Source organism: Ostrea edulis, chromosome 9 (genome assembly GCF_947568905.1).
Source record: "Ostrea edulis chromosome 9, xbOstEdul1.1, whole genome shotgun sequence".
Lineage (NCBI taxonomy): Eukaryota > Metazoa > Mollusca > Bivalvia > Ostreida > Ostreidae > Ostrea > Ostrea edulis.
The window spans coordinates 51,942,966-51,965,561 of record NC_079172.1 but is presented as its reverse complement, the minus strand read 5'-3'; the positions used below and the strand labels follow the sequence as shown (position 1 = coordinate 51,965,561).

The window sequence follows — 22,596 nt, the reverse complement described above, 5'->3', positions numbered from 1 at the left end:
TTTGGTTGTTTGAGGTTTAGGAGACAAAATGAAGATTTTTAAATAGGGATGGTAATCGAACATAGAATTGCCAATCGGTTAACGGCAACTCGTTCCGACGGATTATAAGGTTAATGGTACCAAAATATACATTTTGTGACTTCAACTTCTCAAGTTGGCTCAGTTTATATGCACAAAAAGACGATGCAACACACCAGTAATATTATGTTAATGTTTAATTAGAACATTTAATGCAATAAGTGTGAGAAAACGAAGAAAGCATAAAACATGCACGAAACTTTAAAAATAAATAAATCTTTATGTCCTGATTTCACTTCTACACTTTCACCATCGTCAGAAATAATATTTGATGTGTCGTTTTTGTTCAAAAACTTATTTGATCAACAACAGCTGATCTTTATTTCACAGTTTTGATATTTTCTTACCACTATGTACACAGTCTGGTTGTGTGTGTCATAAAACCTCTCCTTACGTCTAACCCAGGGGGCGTTGGGTTTTACTGTTTTGGTAGACATCCTAAATTACACTGTCTCCAAGTAAAACAGAAAATGCTTCAAGATTATATTATCATTTTTGTTTTCATATTATTATTTTTTTTTATAGATTTTTGAGATTTGTGCATTATACTGTAACTCCCAGAGGGTGGGGTGCAGGGGCCACACAAATTATAATACCCCACTTTATTCCAATAGTTGTAAAACATTTCAGAAGAATTCAAAAATGTTCCAAATGTTAATGCATGGCAGACGACGCACTCAAGCATGCTCATGTAACCTAAAAATGAGAGTTTCTAGGAATGCAATTATCACTTTTGATTTAAGATTAGATTGTGCAAGGATCATTGAACAATTAGCTATAGACGAATTACTGATAGTTTTATTGAAAACTGTTATACATCTGCAAGAGTTACCTTTTCTGATCCAAACACCACAGCGGGAGAATGGTGTTTTTATTTCCCTTGTAGGGACAACTGATGAAAGGTGAAGATAACGAACAGTGATTAATCTCATAACTCCCACAAGAAATACAAAATAGAGGGTTGGGGAAACACGGACCCCTAGATATACCAGAGGTGGTATCAGATGCCTAGGAGGAGTAAGCATCCCCTGTCAACCGGTCACACCCTCCGTGAGACCTATATCTTGATCAGGTAAACGGAGTTATCCGTAGTCAAAAGCGATGTGCCAAGGACGGCTTAACAATCAGCATGAACCACATCAGACAGCATTTGATCCAATGATAGGTTGTATTGGCAAGCTAGATCGTTTTAACGACCATAGAATTTGCGAAATGCTTACTTTAAACGAGACTGTTGGAACCCCTGCACCATTACCTTGTTTGTCAGTGGCCTGCTTCGATTTAAAAGGTGATCATACGCAGAACAAACACTTGCGTATCGAATCAGTTGAAAGATGTAAACACCGTAAGCAGGTGATGATGGAATATTGCTACATACAGTTTTTCATCAATGCACCATTGATGAAGTTTTCCGTACAATTTTCCCTATCATACCTGCCTCAAGAAAATAATTATAAGATTCATTTCTTGCATGTAACATTTAATTATCATTTAAATATTTTAAAACATTGAGTTTCAATAATAAAAACATGATTTTGTTTTCAAATTCATACGACGTATCAATACATTAAGTCAAAATCAGGATTTCTTTGATGCAGAAATCAAAAGAATTTTTCAGCCAATCAAAATCGCCGTAAATTCATGAAGACTATAACCATTGAATAATATATACGTAGCACAAATGATAATACATTAATTACAATTAATGCATTACAATTATTTAATACGTTATAATACATTATAATAGTATATTTAATACATTAATATATATATATATATATATATATATATATATATATATATATATACAACACCCTACTTTCTTAAAGTGTCGGATCTGAGAAGATACAAGGCATGCAGTAAAGAAATTTATAAAAAGCACTAAAAAGGCCACGACACTGTGTATCATTCTTGTTACCAATGTAGTTTATTGATACTTGTCATTTTTCGTGGTGTGTGTTATTGTGTCGCCTGCGTTACACACAGTGGCGACATATAGGGATCACTATCCGTCGTCTTGCGTCGTCCTGCGTCGTCGTCTGGCGTCGTCGTCGTCACAAAAAATTTCTGTCACAGTTTTCTTAAGAACCACATGGGGCAACTCCCTGATATTTGGCACAGAGCATCAGTGTGGCCAACGGTATTGTGTAAGACATTTTCGAATCTGTCGCTTATCAACTTCCTGTTTGCCGGGACTTATAATTTTTTACAGCAAAAAAAATTATTTACTTTTTCAACATTATACGTGATATATTACATATAGAATGAACTAGCAGGCGACACATGTCTTCCGGGGAAGACTTAATACGTTTGTTTATGTAATATATATCTCTTGATAAAGACCCGGGTTGCGTCGAAAATTTAAGTTTTAAATAACCAACAGTGTCGTGGCCTCATGACGACAATACCAGTAGTATATTTCATGAATTACTGTCTTTCCAGGTGAACCGAATAACTATCGGGGTATAGAAGACTGTGTCCTTGTTACCAGCAGTGGAAAATGGAATGATGGCTACTGTAATACAAGATTAGCATACGTCTGCAAACAGAGTAGTATGTCGTTTCTTTTAAAATCAATCGCCCCCTGTCTGTTAAACTTTATGAAGAAATTTAGCAATGAAAGTGTCTTTGTTTAAAGTAGCAAATAATATGTTATGTCATTAAGACAACATTACAATGTCATTCAATTAGACGTGTTGTCCTTTTGTGACTCTACCTGGAGTACCAGGAACGGACACTGTTACAAGCAGTTCCCATCTAAAGTCATCTGGTCTGACGCTCTAGAGACCTGCCAGGCTAACTCCGGTTATCTTGTCAGCATAGAGGACTCCGGGGAAATGGCTTACGTACACGGTAAAATGTCCAAAATATTGGAGTTGTGTGTGTGTGTGTGTGTGTGTGTGTGTGTGTGTGTGTGTGTGTGTGTGTGTGTGTGTTGATATTGATATTTTCCATTTGCAAATTAAAGTTTGATTAAATTGAAGAATTGTTAAGGAACGCTTAATAATTAAATTTGTGTTAATGTAGCGTATAAGTATGCATTCTAATCATTTCAAAGATAAATGAAGAAATGTAAATCTGATCTCAAACAGGTTTATTCAATGGAGATTATTTTTGGATCGGTGGATTTGATATTCTATGGGAAGGATTGTATGTTTGGTCGGGCACAACCACTTCATGGGGTTATACCAACTGGCTTAGAGGTTTGTAAATTGAATGTTTTCGCAATATACACATTTTCATTTCTACGAAACTATTATACATACCTGCTGGGATGATATTGCCCAGTAGTGGGCTAGTCCCATAGTCAACACATAGTAAATCACACAACAGATTTATAATTTTGGAGTAATTATAGCGCAATCATTGAATCAATCCTGTATTGCTGTGACAATGTTTTTCTCTCAGAAATATGCAGTGTATATATAGTGCCAAGGATCCTTTAAAATGTAACTGAATCATGCGAAATTGTTTCCTTGATGGAAATCTGAATCTATTTTAAGGTTTGTTTTTAACTTATGGTATTACTAGTATTAAGACACTAATACAAAACGTGCTAGTTTTCTTATTTCATAAGCGTACTATAGTCCTGATTCTTGCCTAATTGGAACACCTGAATCTTGTCATTTTCATTGGTTTATTCAGTATTAATAATAATACCATATTTATATAGCACCCTTTTCATACACTATGTACTCTCAAAGGTTCCCTAGTGAAGGTACATTTGTAGTTATTTGCCCGTCGATTACATACTGACGTCGGCGACAATATGTACCGAAACAATCCTCTTATCAAATGTGCATATCTCGTGTATACAAATATAGACTATAACACAAATGTATGCATCATCCCCCTATATTTTATTAAGTGCATCATGCAAGGTGAAGATAACGAACAGTGATCAATTTCATAACTCCATATATCTTCATATATCTTCAATTATCAAATCATTTCGTGCTCGTTACTTAAGATATTGAGTACGAGTAAGATATTAAGTTGTTGGGTTTTTTTTTTGTCAAAAGTGGTATGTTATGTTATGTTATGTTCTTATGATAATGTACATAGAAAGATAATGTACTAGTTATGAAGAAAAATACGTTTTTTCTTTATTTTCCCTTTCAAGGTCAAAAACATTTAAGCCACAATCTTGAGACTAAAACATCAAAATCAGATAGCTATATAAATCCGTACTTGTAATTATTTCTGATAATGTTTTAAAATAATTTAGAAGTTTTTCTTTTCTTTTTCTATTCAAGGTCAAACAAAATAAAGCTGCAATCTTGAGACAAAAACACCAAAAATAGATTTATGTAAATCCGTACCTATAATGATTTTTAACAATGTTTTAACATAAATTAGAAGTATTGGATAAAGATGATGTACTAATTTTCAAGGTCAATTCTATCAAAAAAAACTTTCAAGGTCAAACAAGTTAAAGCTGCAAACAGCAAAAACCAGAGAACTATGTAAATCCGTAATTATAATTATTTCTAATATATTTTAACATAAAGTTTGGGAGGTCAAAGAATTTGGGAATTTTGGAAATACGCATTACTCAATGTATACTCAAATACTCATTGAGTAATGTACAAGTACTCATTACTCAAATACTCATGGTTAAGATGAAGAGTCAAGGTCAGTCTTGCAACGAGGAACACAAAGTAAAACAACAGAGATGACTATATCGGTTGAATATTGACGATCGGGCTGTTCCAGACCTCCTTCCATGCCTCGATGCCTTTGTCGTGATGAATGTTTTGTATATAATGACGTATCATGAATAGTCACGAGAAGGGTGTTGTCTGGTAAGTTTGAAGTTGGGGTTTAGTTCACGTAGTCTGCTTTGTCTTTGGGGTAGGGCGGTACGGATTATACATGAGGTCGTAGGTGCATATTCTAAAACGGTGAAATTATTTCAGTTGGATGACCAAAAGAGCTGACAATAGGACGACTTGGGATTCCTTCTTAATACATGTATATTTTGTTAGAAGGTAGACTTATCCAAGTATGTGGTCGTTAGTGGAAAGGGGACAAGTGAAAGTTTCTTTACCGCATTTCATTTTTCTAGTGTATCGGTGATAGCATTAGCATTGTTGGATCAAAATCAATTTTTTCATAGAATAATTGATTTGACAATTGTTTGTTTGCTAATGTCATATAATATTCGTTGTTCACAATGACTACAGTGGATCATTTATCTGCCTTTTTATTGACAATATCTTCCCGGCTTTTACGTTCTTGAATGTTGCGCCTTTCATTGCGGGTCAGATTGTTATAAATTATAGGAGGATCTTGAAGCAACATTTTCAATACCTGTTTCTACGACCTCTATTTATGTTTCAGGAATTTGACATTTTCCTGGTTTTGGATCCCATGTATCTTTAATTCAAAAGGGAACAGACTGATACGAATTTGTCTGTCCCTATGATTGGGATGTACTCTCCATATGAAAGGCGAAGATAACGAACAATGATCAATCTCACAACTCCCACAAGCAATACAAACTAGAGTATAGGGTTCGTTGTCTGAATAAGTGCAATTTTGGCGTCTTGAAAAGTGGTTGTCTGAAAATCCCCCTGTGTCCTCTCTTAATTGTTTCTCGTTGTTTTCACGGGGTACTGGTTTCACGCCTTTCATGGCATTCTATGGTATTGTATACCTGAATAAAATGAAAACTATCCATTATGGTTTTACATATTGTGACGTTTATGACATGCTAAACTAGTTTTATTATTTTTAAGGCCAACCCAACAATTACGCTAATCAGGATTGTGTGTCGGTATACAGAGGAGTGAGTACATGGAATGATGAGGATTGTAATATCATGAAATATCAGTTTATGTGTCAAAGAAATAGTAAGTTATCAATACAATATTTGCCACTATTGTATTTCTCTGCGTGTGTTTATGTAATTTGACATGCGTTGAAGCGAATGTACAGTGTATGTTGGAGCTTATATATGATATACTCTCTTTCTCTATTACTGGTCACGAGAAAATACTTAAATTCAAGATAATGCTAAATGGTCCGTGGGCTCCATTAATACTGAATTTGAATATGCTAAAGATACACACACACTTGCAATATATATATATATATATATATATATATATATATATATATATATAAAATGTATATGTACTAAATACAATTAATTTAGAAAACTGTGTAAGCTAGCTGTTTATCATATTGAAGCATGACAAACTCAATTTGAATTTCTGAGCTCTGTACAGCAACTGCGCATGCACTCGAATTGTATTTGTAAAGGGAAATTACTGACACATTTGATTGATTTAGAATATATTGATATTTCATATAGAATTTTGGATAGGTATATCTTTGATCATTGATATTATGTAAATGTTAATACTAGTACATTTATAGCTATCAGAAATATGATTGTGAAAAGTTTGAAATAAAACCTTTACTCCATATAGCTTTCCACTTGCATGAAGACCCAGTTTTAGAAATGGCTGTCAATGAAACAACTCAAGAAATCGGATTCCTCTGTTTCTTCACCTCTAACTTCTCTGACGTCGAGTATAGCATACGGTGGTACATCAACAACATCATGGTTCAGGAAGAGATATACACAGATGAACGAGAGAGTTATCTAGAAGAGAGCAAAATTGGTCAACTTCTGTATGAGGATCAGGTAATTATTTAAGAAATAAATATCATTTTTCATTGAATATGTTATAAATTGTTTTCCTGTAATGGGGATGATACATCTTGTATTATTGATGTAAGGTATAGTATAACCTTTTAATTTTGTTATTTAAACTTTAAAGCTTTTAGAAATAAACACTTCATATCATAAGGTTGTGTGGTTTTACCCCTATGTATTTGCCTAACAAGAATATTCCTACCAAAACCAGTTTTTTAGCTCACCTGAGCTGAAAACTCAAGTGAGCTTTTCTGATCACCCGTATTCCGGCGTCCGTCCGTCTGTAAACTTTTCACATTTTCAACTTCTTCTCAACAACCACTGGGCCAATTTCAACCAAGGTTGGCACAAAACATCCTTAGGTAAAGGGAATTCTAAATTGTTAAAATAAAGGGCCAGGTCACCTTCCAAGGGGAGATAATCAAGAAAAGGTAAAAATAGGGTAGGGTCATTAAAAAATCTTCTTCTCAAGAACCACTGGGCCAGAAAAGATGAGATTTATATGAAAGCTTCCTTATATAATGCAGATTCTAAATTGTTAAAATCATGGCCCCCGGGGGTCGGATGGGGCCACAATAGAGGATCAAAGTTTTACATACAAATATATAGGAAAAATCTTTAAAAATCTTCTTCTCAAGAACCACTGAGCCAGAAAAGCTGAGATTTATATGAAAGCTTCCTTATATAATGCAGATTCTAAATTGTTAAAATCATGGTCCCCGGGGGTCAGATGGGGCCACAATAGGGGATCAAAGTTTTACATACAAATATATAGGAAAAATCTTTAAAAATCTTCTTCTCAAGAACCACTGAGCCAGAAAAGCTGAGATTTATATGAAAGCTTCCTTATATAATGCAGATTCTAAATTGTTAAAATCATGGCCCCCGGGGGTCGGATGGGGCCACAATAGGGGATCAAAGTTTTACAAACAAATATATAGGGAAAATCTTTAAAAATCTTCTTCTCAAGAACCACTGAGCCAGAAAAGCTGAGATTTATATGAAAGCTTCCTTATATAATGCAGATTCTAAATTGTTAAAATCATGGCCCCGGGGGGTCGGATGGGGCCACAATAGGGGGTCAAAGTTTTACATACAAATATATAGGAAAAATCTTTAAAAATCTTTTCCCAAGAACCACTAAGCCAGAAAAGCTGAGATTTATATGAAAGTTTCCTGATAAAGTACAGATTCTAAATTGTTAATATCATGACCCCCGGGGATCGGATGGGGCCACAATAGGGGGTCAAAGTTTTTTGTTGTTTTTTTTCGTTTTTTTTGTTGTTGTTTTTTTTATATAGTGCAGATTCAAGTTTATTAAAATCATGGACCCCGGGGATTGGATGGGGCCTCAAGGGGGGCATCAAAGTTTTACATACAAATTTATAGGAAAAATCTTTTAAAATCTTCTTCTCAAGAACCACTGAGCCAGAAAAGCTGAGGTTTATATGAAAGCTTCCTGATATAGTGCAGATTATAAATTGTTAAAATCATGGACCCCGGGGATTGGATGGGGCCTCAAGGGGGGCATCAAAGTTTTACATACAAATTTATAGGAAAAATCTTTTAAAATCTTCTTCTCAAGAACCACTGAGCCAGAAAAGCTGAGGTTTATATGAAAGCTTCCTGATATAGTGCAGATTATAAATTGTTAAGATCATGGCCCCCGGGGGTCGGATGGGGCCACAATAGGGGGTCAAAGTTTTACATACAAATATATAGGAAAAATCTTTAAAAATCTTCTTCTCAAGAACCACTGAGTCAGAAAAGCTGAGATTTATATGAAAGCTTCCTGATATAGTACAGATTCTAAATTGTTATAATCATGGCCCCCGGGGGTCGGATGGGGCCACAATAGGGGGTCAAAGTTTTACATACAAATATATAGGAAAAATCTTTAAAAATCTTCTTCCCAAGAACCACTAAGCCAGAAAAGCTGAGATTTATATGAAAGCTTCCTGATATAGTGCAGATTATAAATTGTTAAGATCATGGCCCCCGGGGGTCGGATGGGGCCACAATATGGGGTCAAAGTTTTACATACAAATATATAGGAAAAATCTTTAAAAATCTTCTTCCCAAGAACCACTGAGCCAGAAAAGCTGAGATTTATATGAAAGCTTTCTGATATAGTGCAGATTCAGGTTTGTTAAAATCATGCCCCCTGGGGTAGGATGGGGCCACAATAGGGGATCAAAGTTTTACATACAAATGTATAGGGAAAATCTTTAAAAATCTTTTTCTCAAGAACCATTGGGCCAAAGAAGTTCACATTTACATGAAAGCTTTCTTACATAGTGCAGATTCAAGTTTACAAAAACCATGGCCTCCAGGGGAAGGTTTGGGGCCATAATAGGGACTATGGTTTTACATGCAAATAGATATGGAAAATCTTCTGATATGGACCAAGGTGACTCAGGTGAGCGATGTGGCCCATGGGCCTCTTGTTTGTTTTTGTTTTTGTTTTTTGTTGTTTTTTTTTTTGGTTTTTCAAAAATCACACAGAGTAATTATTCTACGGAGTCATTTTTCTACAATCCACACGGAGAAAAATGACCCTTAGGCTATACTTTCTACAAAAAAGTGGGTAGAATATTGACCAGGGAGTCAAATATCTTCGTAGAAGAATGACCCCGGTCAATATTCTACGGGAGTTACGGGGGTTACTTTTTGTCGTTACACCTGTAAAGCGCTGCATAATTTAGGCATATGCTCGGCGCTGACGGCCTTTGAGCAGGGAGGGATCTTTATCATGCTACAACAGCTGTGACACGGGGCCTTTGTTTTTGCGGTCTCATTCGAAGGAACTGCCCATTTAGTCGCCCCTTACGAGATAAGGGGTATTGAAGACCTATTCTTACCCGGATCCCCACAGGATATTTGTTATGAAAACATTGAATATATATACATGTACATGTGACATTTTAAAAGTATTTCTGGGTTTTTTAAATTCTACATTTGATATGTGATTTTTCCGGTATGTTTTGTAAAAAGGTTATCTACATGATACATGTACAGTATGTCTTTATTATAAATACATACGAAAATATGAGACACCCTGGGGAGAGACTTCCTAAACGCGTTACATAACTGATTTTCTACCACAAATACTTCAGTTTATTTTCATTTCATCTGGATCCATGTACTGCTGTCTATATGATAGATAACATATTTTAAAGCGACTCGGCCTTTTCTGTTCTCAAATGCATTGTTTGTTTTAGACCAAGTAGCAAAAGTTAGTTGAAGAACTATGTTTAGAAAGGGCTTAATTTGAGAACTAGAATTTTTCTGCAAAGTTTATTTTGATGAAGAATGAATATACAACTTTCAGATGTATGTTACTAATATGACAATTTATATGATACTACGATTAATATCAAAGAAGCACAACTTAACCCATATTCTTTTCTTTTTGCATTGGAGAACATGATTTATTTTGTTATTAAATTGCAAGTATGTATCTTTTACAGATTTTATATTAAACCAATTGCAATGTACTGAATATTTGAAAAAGGAAAAACAAGCTCTAGTAACGTTGTCAATTGAATCAGAAGAGGTTTCTTCTTCTTCTTTTCTTTTACTTCAAACTGAAACAAATCGGTTGAATATTTTTCATGGTTTTTTTTTTTTACACGTGAATTAGAATTTGAAAGAAAAACATTTCAAATCTCTAAACATTTAACTCTTCATTGAAACAAAATTAGACCCATATCATACATGGCGCTCTTGAATTGACAGCTAGGGTCTACTTGTAGTTAACAGTGTTTATACCGTATAAATTAGTTCATGTCAAGTTAACTGTCAGATATACTAAACTTTTATATAACTGGGTCACAATTATTTGGATGGATCGTGATGTTGTGCGATAGAATAAAAGCACAATCTACTCACTTTTCATATGAAAATATAGTCAACCAAATGAAATCAGAACAAAACATAAATTTCAGATCAAATGTTCCGTGACTCCCTGTCTGCCCGGAAACTGTTCCGCTATGAGAGGTTCAAGTAGAGACAGTGAAGCATTCATTGCAAAAGTCCAGGTATGATGGAAACGGTTTGTTGAATACTGTATAAAGAATTGCTTCAAGCACTATTGCACATGCTTAGAATAAAAAACACCAGCTAATTATACCAAATAATTTACCATCAGGATTTATAAATGGTAGAAATCTTGCTGAAAATATTAGAACTACACTGTATTAATGACATGTAAATTACAGAAGAGAAGAATATTCCAAATCTCCTCCTTATTGACTTTGAAAAGGCTTTTGATTCATCAGCATGGTCATTCATTTAAAAATGAAAAGAACAGCAAAATCAGATTCATAAATTCGATAAAGAATACAAAATTTAGAGTCCGACAAAACGGACTCCTTGAAACACTAGATGTGGGATCAGGTGCCTGGGAAGAGTAACCTTCCCCTGTTGTCCGGTCAAATCCGCCGTGAGCCTTATATCTTGATCGAGTTTTCGTAAAGAGCGGCCTTACAACACGGTAAACAACAATTGATGCAATAATAAGTTGTATTTGTAAATTCTTCTTTAATTTCAGTATCGTGCAAACTCACCAGTTTTGTCTGTGTTATAATACACTGAGAGAAAGCCCGTGAATTCCGACGATGCATTTCCGGTTGTTCCATACAATTTTGATAAGGTAGTTTTATATAAATATCGGATATTACATCATAGGTTAATCTGGATGTGCACATTTCAGATTGATTGATGTTTTCCGCCACACTCAACAATTTTTCAGTTATCTGGTGGCGCCCAGTTTTTATTGGTGGAAGAGAGAACCCAGATACAATGTACCTGGGAAGAGACCACCGACCTTCCGAAAGTAAACTGGGAAACTTTCTCACTTACCGGCACGAGCTGGATTCGAACCCGCGCCGACAGAGGTGAGAGGCCGTGTGATTTTGAGCGCAATGCTCTAACCACTCGGCCACGGAGGCACATTTCAGAAACCTAATGACAATGTTTTTTTTATGGAAGCAGATGAAACATGCAGGTAGTAGTGAAGTCTCTAGATGCAAGTTTGGATGCCTTGATATAGTTTGCAAGTGCAGACCTTCATATTAATATCAAACGACAGAAAAATCTTTTAGAGAAAATATGCAACGTTTTTTCTCAACTGAGTGCATAAAACTTCAAAGAAATTATAAAAGATAACAAAGAAGAATCACCAAAAAAGCCCGTTGGAATGGAATCTTCAATTTGTGTAATGAATACTTTACTCTACCTCATCATTTCACTAAAGATAGAGTTCAATTGTTTGAGTTTCGAATAAATCATGAATTTAAAAAAATCTTCTTTTTTTTTTTACATTAACTGAAATAAAAGATACAAATTGATTTACATTCTGTGATAATGAAACTTAAACGAATCAAACTTGGCATGGATTCCACATCTGGTAATCGTACTTATACTCCAACTACCCTTTCAAAAGATGAAAATCTTCAAAATCATGCTTCAGATTTAAACATATTTAATATCGCAGTCATTGGGATGGATGGATGGTATCTCCAGGGGTCCGTGTTTGCCCAACTCTTTATTTTGTACTGATTATAGGAGTTACGAGATTGATCACTGTTAGTTTTCTTTACCTTTCATTAATGAGTTACCGTACCTATACTGGATTCCTAAACTTCACAAAAAACCCTACAAACAAAGATACATTCCTGGATCGAGTAAATGTCCTACCAAGCTCCTATCGTCGCTCCTCGTAAAAATATCAACAGCTGTGAAGGAGATACTTCAAACATACTGTGCCACATTATACGCCAGAAGTGTTGTAAATGAAATAAGGCTTCTTAAGAAATTAAAAACTTTTAGTAAATTTGAAATTGAAAAACTTCACTCAGATTAACAACATCAACGCATGACTTTTCAACACTTTACACGACCATTCCTCACGATAAATTAAAGACTAGACTTTTTGGCATCATATACAGTTGCTTCTTTAAGAAAAATAGAAAAAGAAATATCTATATCTAGTGATCGATTCCAGGCACAAAAACTCTGAAATTGAAATAGAAATATGCTGGAGTTTCTCATTGACGATATTTTCGTAGTCTTTGGTTATCAGGTCTTCCAACAGTTGGAATTCCCATAGGCACGAATTGTGCTCCTTTGTTAGTTGACCTGTTTTTATATTCATATGAAGCAGAGTTTTTTTTCAAAAACTTTCTACACGAGAAGAAAAATAATCTTGTTCTGGCCTTCAACTTGACATTTAGATATATCGACGACGTTTTATCTATTAGCAATAATCATTTTCATTCATACGTTGATTATATATACCCCAATGAACTCGTGATAAAAGACACCACAGTCCTCCATACCTGTTTCTTACTTAGATATTTTAATGAAAATGAATATTAACGGCAAACTAACAACTCAACTTTATGACAAACAGGGTGATTTCAAAAGATTGTTCTGCGTATGATCAGTTTTTAAATCAAGGCAGACTACTAACAAACAAATTAATGTTGCTGGAGTTTCAACAGTCCCGTTTATAGTCAGTGTTTCACAAATGTTATGTCGTTATAATGATTTAGTTTGCCAATACAACCTATCTTTGGGTCAAATGTTGTCTGATGTTTATCATATCGATTGTTGGGCCGCTCTTCGCACAATGTGTTTGACTACGAATAATGCTTACTCCTCCATGGCACCTGATCCCACATCTGGTATATCCAGGTATCCGTGTTTGTTCCTATCTATATTTCGTATTTTTTAAAAGTGTTATATCATTGATAACTGTTCGTTATCTTCCTTTTTTCATGATAATATGAAATAGTGCATAACTAGCCAGATGATTTTGTTATTTTCTGCTGTGATAAGATCCATATTATGCTATATATTTTGAAAAATATTCTATACTTGGATGTCATTTTAAGTCAGTGTTCTTGCTATGCAAATTAAGTATTCTATTTATAGCATGAGCATATATCAAATGGGCAAACAATACATGTAATTCTACGAATGAATTGTTATCTTCCAAACACAACGATAAAAATTGAAAAAATGGAATCTTTTGATGAAGCGTGGCAGTCCTGGACAAATTTATTCATTTATATCTTTCTCTCTGTGTCAGATAGTGTAAAAACTATGAAAGATGCTAAAAATCTTTAACAAAACGTTTTGAAATACCCAGTTTACAATGAAATTGTTCTTTTTTCATTAAAAGGTTAAGAAAACAAATATTTTCTGCTTATTGCATGAAAAAATACATTAATTATTAGATTATCATTATGATATATGTATGTTGAACATTTCTTTTTTGCGAATATCACATTGTTATTATGCAAAAGTAAAATTACATAAAATTTCAATTAGAGTTGCATTAATTAGCAAATGAAATGGACAAATGTCAAAAAGAGGGAGAAAGAAGGTGGGAAGGGAAGGAAAAGTAATAGGGAGGGGAAAACGAAGAAATATGGGTAAGAGAAGGAAAGTGGGTGGGGGTAGGGAGATATTGGGAGCGTAAAATGAAGGAAATGGGTGGTACCAGAAAGAATATAAATGAAGTCAAGGAAAGGGTTGGAAAATGAATGAAAGGGGTAGATGGGAAAACGGGATGGTAGGAGGGATAGATGGGGAAGAAGAATGAAGGAAAAGGGGTAGGAGAGAGAGAGAGAGAGAGAGAGAGAGAGAGAGAGAGAGAGAGAGAGAGAGAGAGAGAAGGATAAATGAGCCTGCTAGGGAGAAGAGAAAGGGACGGAAAGGGGGGGAAGATAAGAGGTAGGTGGAGGAAAAGATGGGCAATGGAGAGTGAAATAAAACGGTGAGAAGATGGAAAGATGGGGAGTAGGAAATGAAAGAAAGAAAGTGTGCAGGAGAGATGGGGAGGGGCAAAAAGGTAGAGAGGGATGGGAAAGAGAGCAATAATAGCTCTAGCAAGTTAATTGTTATTTCGGATTTCAAACATTTCGGTTGAGCATCACTGAAGAGACATTATTTGTCGAAATGCGCATCTGGTGCATCAAAATTGCTACCGTATAATTTTTACATTATGACCCCTGGGTCGAGGCCTCTGCTGGTGGACTGTTAGTCCCCGAGGGTCTCTACAGCCCAGTACATAAGTACTTCGTTACTGGCTTGAAAATACGGATGTATATTTAATTGCTGTGATAAAATTTAGAAATTCATTTCAAAATTAAGGATTATCACCCATACATAGCTCTTATCCTTACACAAATTTGACTCCATTTTTTTTGGCACTCTGTTTTTCCCTATAATAGCTCTAGCAAGTTTATTGTTATTTCGGATTTCAAAGATTTCGGTCGAGCATCACTGAAGAGACATTATTTGTCGAAATGCGCATCTGGTGGATCAAAATTTGTACCATATAAGTTTTACATAAAGGGCAAAAGAAGAGAAAAATAGGAAAATAGGTTGACCCTCTCTTAACTCCTAACAAGAGTGATATCTACATTAATTAGATAACTCGATATATATGATGGTTTCTGAATTAGCTCAAAGGCAATTTCACGTCTTAGCCTGTTTTTCTTCAATAAAACAGCTCACCGAAGCTTGTTATTGCTTGAAATGATTTATAACAAGACAACCTGAATGAGAATCAAAATATCATTTATTAGATATAGCAAATGACGAAAAATAAGAGCTAACAAACTATTAAAGGGAAATCAGTATATATTGCCTTTTGGCATCGAGTTTTGAACACATCACTTTTGATTTTCCCTACCTATTCAAGTAGTGTTGCATGATGTTGATCAATGTTACATGATATTGACTTGTTTACACAATAAGAGTTCACAGACCAGTAAAGGGAAGTCAACATATACTACACATTGTCGCAAGATTTGGACACATCAGTACTGAGTTTTCCTACCTATAAATATTGTTACAAAATACTGATCAATATTACATAATACTGTTTTATTACAGGTTGTTGGTGAAACACATATAACCACATATGAACGATCAGGACCTGTATATATCAATGTTACTAGTACTGTGCCACCGAGACTTTTCTGTGACAAAGCACATCAGAATAACCAATGTAATGTTACTGTATTTGTCGAGCTTGTAAAGGGTAAGTTGTGAAGTCTACTGCAGGACTATGATATTTGGAATAATCAGGGTATAATTATATGCTAATCTTGCATGCTACAGAATGCAGTAGTTTAGGACTATTGCACAATCTATATTTTATCCAGAAGTTGTATTTAATGGTCCAAATAGCTTTCCTTATCTCTCTCCATTAATCGGGTGACTGGTTGCTGCATCCCAGTGATTTGTGCCTCCACTTTGCAACCAGAAGATTGTGAGTTCAAACCTGGGTGTGCCAAAGCTACTTCAAAAATAAGCAGTGATTGTTCTTCGCTAAGTTCCCGATATAAGACTCAAAAGTCAGAGATATTTTGGATTAGGCCTTTAAAAAGGCAGTTCCTTGTCTCTGTGGGCATTTACACAATAATGAACCCTCACAGCTTGATCGCCAAAATTTATGACACTTTGCCGACAACTAGTGACATTTCAATATACGAGTAAATGAAACAATATCGGCTAGGACATAAAGAGCAAAGAACCAAATCTCTCTTTCTCACTCATTTGAATTTGCTTTACAGGAAGAGAAACAAAATGCCCAGGTTCTCGCATGCCTGTTAGTCAAGTTGTGTTTGGCGTCAACTCATTTCACCATAAACCATGTTACTATCCAATTACTATGGATACCTGGCACACGGGAATTTTGATTCCAGTGAAGGCTTCAATTGACAGTCTGAAGGATAGGGACCAAACAAGAAACATCCAATTGTATGTCACAACACCGAACACAACTAAGCAGTTCTCCACTGTGAAGGCAAGTGAATAAATAAATGTAAACCATTGGAAGTTTATTTTATTTTTTCTTTTGATTAATAATTCATCTTTATTTCACTAAGTTTATTTGTAAACGAGAAGTTCATTGGATACTAAAACTGTGATTAAAACAGGATTTTCGTAATCAATATTCAGTATCCTTTACAAAAACCTTAACAGCGAAAATACTCATCCACAGCCCAATGTAATAATTCAGAAATGTAGCTTGGCAAAGTCATGTCTGGTGTAACTGTAGTATATTTAAGAGTGGCTTTTCATAAACAAGAAATGTTGATAGTTGTACAATCTACATCAGGTGACAGTAGTGGATGGAGACAAAATAGCAGTGTGCTCTTCTATCAACGATCCTCATATGACAACATTTGATAGAAAGTAAGGAAGAGTTTACATATAAAACAATAGTCTTTATATAGTGTGTACAACGATCCTCATATGACAACATTTGATAGAATATAAGGAAGAATTTATATATAACACAATAGTCTTTATATAGTGTGTACTACGATCCTCATATGACAACATTTGATAGAATGTAAGGAAGAATTTACATATAAAACAATAGTCTTTATATAGTGTGTACTACGAAACCAAATATATAAATATACTACGTATGTAATGTTTTCATGACATAAATCACACGGTGATGGTCATCTTCATCTATTCAATGTTGTACACCACAGAATATAATGAGATCATTCTTCCCAGGTTAAGAGATATTAACTAGTGTAGTATTCATTTTCGCAATGGATGTCAACTGTTTGTTAATGAGAAAGAACTACATGTAATGTTCACGCATTAATTGGTATTTCACTTTTATATTCTTAGGTATTATGACAACTACTTGGAAGGAGAATTTATTCTTTACAGACACAAATCACTGCCCTATGAGGTATTCCTTGAACACATTGTGTGTTATGATTTTATTTGAATTATTTGGCAAATACATGTATGTCCCAAACATCACGCCATATGTATTAGACATGTACATGTAACAAATTTCCTATTTGATTTTATGTAACAATTAAACAAAATATCAAACTGTTTTATTCTGTTTAGGAGCATTTCATCAGAGTAAAATACAACACAATATTTCAATTTTAACTCATTCGTTAGGAGCCTAAGAATCCTCTTGCATATCTTGTTGACTTCTTTGAGCAATGTTTAAAATAGTTTCATTTGAATAAGGTTACTCAAACGTTAATGGAATCAGTCGCATTTTCAATTAACTGTCACCAAACAAGCTTCATTCAAACTTGCTTTAAGTAGAATTTCAAATGTCAAAGTTTGCAATTAATGACTAAAGATGGTATATGTTATACATGTATATATTTAATGATATTTTTGTTGTAAAATAATATTTTCCAGGTACGGACATTTTACAGAAAGTGTAATAGACGTGCAGCCTGTAACTGTGCTGTAGTAGTTCGCTCCGGAAATGACGTCATTCTAGTGGATGTGTGCGGACCTTCTATGGGGCAATCATCCAAACGGACACCCTATACATTGAAGATGTATCTAAATGGGGACTTAACGCCAGGCACAGAAGTTATTCGAATGTCTGGAGGAAAGACATATGAGGTTTATATTTACTTTTTTATTTTAAATTGTTGAAGCGACCTAGATTGTCTTCTATAAATGTGGTGTACAATGTCAGGTTAGCACTTATCAGTACTTTGATTAAATGTAGTGTAGAATGAAGCTACATTAGAGTATTGATAGAACTGAAAGTTTGAACTTGTTGTTACTAAGTCTAATATCCTTTTTTGTAGATAATTTTACCCACCGGAGCAAAGGTGATTGTAATGAATGGCTGGGTGATTTTAGGGAGACGGTTTCTAAATGTCAAAGTTGTGGCTTCTACGCTTGATTACAACAACACTGAAGGTAAAGTAAAGAAAAGGTGTTTTTTTCTCAAATTACGTGAAGTTAAATCCACGAAAGTCTTTTGCCATATAACAGATCCGTTCGAGGGTCAAACAAAACATTCATTGTTTGAAACTACTGTCAATAACTATTTTGGCATTCAACTTTATTTTCTCCATATTGAAATGTAAGTAATCATAGAGAAAAAAATAATAATGTTGTTTTACCATTATATCACACGTTCACCTATCGACTAAAACCATCTGAAATGTTTACAAAATTGGCAGAATTTTATTTAACAAGATTTCTTGTTAGATATGACGTCGCAGTACGTAACAATTGTCAAACACAAATTGCAGAAAAATGGCTTTATTGCAGAGGATCACGTGACGTGCATAGCCAATGAAAATCGGTCAGGAAATCGTTTCCCACTCGTGGTCCTTAAGAAGCAGACTTAAATAGCTTTATTGTATATTTTGGTCAAGCAGTATATCTTTAATAAATCTGCGCTATTCCACCAGACGTTTTATCACATTCTGTAATATATATATATATATATATATATATATATATATATATTATATATGTACATGAGGGCATGAACTGCAAATCTTTACGCGAGCATACATCATTAAGTGGGCTAACCGTCAAAAATAAGTACTATATCTCTCAAGATTCATATGTACATTGTGTACATCGCAATCATAAGGTTATCATTAAAGTTGGTAAAGATATCGAAGGCAAAGACATTTGAAATATCATGACCATATAACAGATTTTGAAAGCATACTTGTCAACTGAATATCAGCATACATATGATTTCCTATGGACAATGAATTAAATATGTTTGGTTTTATCTTTGGGAAACACTGATGCCTTAAAAGGACTGATTCACGATTTTCCCCATAATTTTGTTTTTCACTTTTAATGATCAAAATCACTGTCTAATGTGTTTAAAAGATTTCGCATAAAATTTAAGGTTATACATTATCACAGAAGCTCATTTTAGAGAATTTATTATTTGTTTGGTAAACAAAGATTACGAAATTTTCAAAAGAATGGATATTGATCTAAGTTTATTATATCTTTCACACTTCAATCATTCTTTGGGTAAAATATGTCATCTAAAAGTTAAAAGTTGTGACTGCAAAATTAAGATGCTTTATATCATAAAATTAATATTTCACTGGCTTGTTTGTATACATTAAAAGACTGGAGTCTTTGTTTACAAACACAGATTTAAGGCTAAAATATTGCTTTTATTATTGCATTCAAAAGGTCAAAATTTTGGCTGTCAACATTAAATGAGTTATATTTTTAATGTTTAACATCAAAAATGAAAAATATTTTTTTCAAAAATCGTGAACCAGTCCCTTTAAGAAATAAAGCAGACAAACGCATTCTTAAGAAATTTTATATCAAAATTGGTATCATTTAAGTTTTATATTCATACTATGTAATACCCAATTTTTAAAAAAAAAGAAAGACCTCTCCTTCGTTATTATTTAGTCAATTATCAGTATGACCGTGTGATAGTTGAGTACCCGTTGAAATTCCTAGTATAAATATCGTTTGCTTCAATCAATTCTAGATTCAATAGATAGAAAGTGAAGGCAGTGTGGCTTAGTAACTAGAAATCTGAGTCCTCACTTCCGTGTAAAGATAAAATTATAGGAAGGGCCGTATGAACTACGCCCTTAATATAGACATGGAGCATAGAAGAACCATCTCTACAATTGTGTAGATAATCTGTAAAAAGAACCCTCTCTACAACTGTGTAGATCAGCTGTTAAAGGACTCTCTCTACAACTATGTAGATCAGCTGTAAAATAATCCTCTCTACAACTGGATAGAACAGCGCTAGAAGAACTCTCTCTAAATCTGTGTAGATCAGCTGTAAAATAATCCTCTCTACATCTGTGTAGATCAGCTGTAAAATAATCCTCTCTACATCTTGGTAGATCAGCTGTTAAAGGACTCTCTCTCTCTAAATTTGTGTATATCAGCTATTAATGATTCCTAACTACCCTATAGCTGCACACTCCTAATATGAAGAAGTCCTATGTGGCATGTTTACAATATCACGACTTTGATAATCTGTAAGAGGTGTAGTATAGTCTCACATGGTCGAAATCCTCAGAAAATCACCCTGTGATCAGCTGGTTTTTAGATATTTAATGTACTTTAACCTGAATCAGAGAGTTTATTACCATTTACAGGAAATGATACTATATTAACTTTTATTATAGGGTTGTGTGGTATAAATTATACTGTAGGGTTGTGTGGTATAACTTATATTGTATGATTGTGGGAGGTATAACTTCTACTGTAGGATTGTGTGAGGTATAACTTATATTACAGGATTGTGTGGTATAACTTATATTATAGGATTGTGTGGTATAACTTATATTGTAGGATTGTGTGGTATAACTTATATTGTAGGATTGTGAGGTATAACTTATATTGTAGGATTGTGTGGTATAACAGGATTGTGTGAGGTACAACTTATACTGTAGGATTGTGTGAGATATAACTTATATTGTAGGATTCTGTGGTATAACTTATAGTGTAGGGTTGTGTGGTATAACTTATATTGTAGGATTGTGTGGTATAACTTATATTATAGGATTGTGTGGTATAACTTATATTGTAGGATTGTGTGGTATAACTTATATTATAGGATTGTGTGAGGTATAACTTATATTGTAGGATTGTGTGGTATAACTTATATTGTAGGGTTGTGTGGTATAACTTATATTATAGGATTGTGTGAGGTATAACTTATATTGTAGGATTGTGTGGTATAACTTATATTGTAGGGTTGTGTGGTATAACTTCTACTGTAGGATTGTGTGAGGTATAACTTATATTGTAGGATTGTGTGGTATAACTTATATTGTAGGATTGTGTGGTATAACTTATATTGTAGGATTGTGTGAGGTATAACTTATATTGTAGGATTGTGTGAGGTATAACTTATATTGTAGGATTGTGTGAGGTACAACTTATATTGTAGGATTGTGTGAGGTATAACTTATATTGTAGGATTGTGTGAGGTATAACTTATATTGTAGGATTGTGTGGTATAACTTATATTGTAGGATTGTGTGGTATAACTTATATTGTAGGATTGTGTGGTATAACTTATATTGTAGGATTGTGTGGTATAACTTATACTGTAGGATTGTGTGGTATAAATTATATTGTAGGATTGTGTGGTATAACTTATATTATAGGATTGTGTGGTATAACTTATATTGTAGGATTGTGTGGTATAACTTATATTATAGGATTGTGTGGTATAACTTATATTATAGGATTGTGTGGTATAACTTATATTGTAGGATTGTGTGGTATAACTTATATTGTAGGATTGTGTGGTATAACTTATATTGTAGGATTGTGTGGTACTTTTGATGGTAATAGAAACAATGATTTCACTAAAAGAGACGGAACTGTTTATGTGAAAGGTGGAAAACAACCTAATGAATTCTCTTTATCATGGAGGTAAGATTGGCATGATTTTGTATTTTCCAAATTATATGCATGTACATGTATCATTCAGGCATGCATATTTTACTTATTTGATATTTTATCACGAGGATGTATCATGTTTAAACATTTCATATGCTACATTTTGGAATAAATGATGTTCACACCTATGTATACATGCATTCATTTAATCGTTTTCTATCAATTTAAAGGACTGTATGCTGTATAACTAGTTTGGCCCCTTAAAATGAATTTTCAGGTTTCTTATTTTTTGTTTTATCTTAATGAAGAGTTTTTGTGTAATTCATAGAAGAATTCTAAAACTTCCAAGAACACTACGAATGCACAATTTTCTACCAATTTGAAATTTTGATGAAAAAGTACACATTTTGAAACCATATTTTGCCAAATAAAGATTAAGAACATGATTCATACTGTTACTACATGTATGGCTTATAGATGATTAACATTCGATAGAAAAATACTAAAAATGACGGTATCGGTTGAAAAATTTTAATGTCACTATGAAATACAAGAAAAGGTGCAAGACTGTCTTTAGATATTAGGATGCAATTGTCTCGCAAGAATTGAAGTACTTAGAAAGATATATTTAAATGTTAATGATTTCACATGAATTCTTACAAGTTTTG

The 22,596-nt window shown here is 33.9% G+C and overlaps 1 protein-coding gene across 1 annotated transcript in view; it reads left to right on the top strand.

The window, feature by feature from the left end:
* Window positions 1-22,596, top strand: part of LOC125658012 (uncharacterized) — a 44,428-nt gene that overhangs the window by 5,776 nt on the left and 16,056 nt on the right. Inside the window, exons 4-16 of the mRNA XM_056149515.1 lie at window positions 2,521-2,631; window positions 2,770-2,931; window positions 3,171-3,281; window positions 5,820-5,933; window positions 6,516-6,733; window positions 10,693-10,785; window positions 15,656-15,803; window positions 16,339-16,571; window positions 16,887-16,963; window positions 17,417-17,480; window positions 17,957-18,169; window positions 18,361-18,475; window positions 21,853-21,961. Coding sequence (XP_056005490.1) covers window positions 2,521-2,631; window positions 2,770-2,931; window positions 3,171-3,281; window positions 5,820-5,933; window positions 6,516-6,733; window positions 10,693-10,785; window positions 15,656-15,803; window positions 16,339-16,571; window positions 16,887-16,963; window positions 17,417-17,480; window positions 17,957-18,169; window positions 18,361-18,475; window positions 21,853-21,961 — 1,768 coding nt within the window. The remainder of the gene's footprint in view (window positions 1-2,520; window positions 2,632-2,769; window positions 2,932-3,170; window positions 3,282-5,819; window positions 5,934-6,515; window positions 6,734-10,692; window positions 10,786-15,655; window positions 15,804-16,338; window positions 16,572-16,886; window positions 16,964-17,416; window positions 17,481-17,956; window positions 18,170-18,360; window positions 18,476-21,852; window positions 21,962-22,596) is intronic.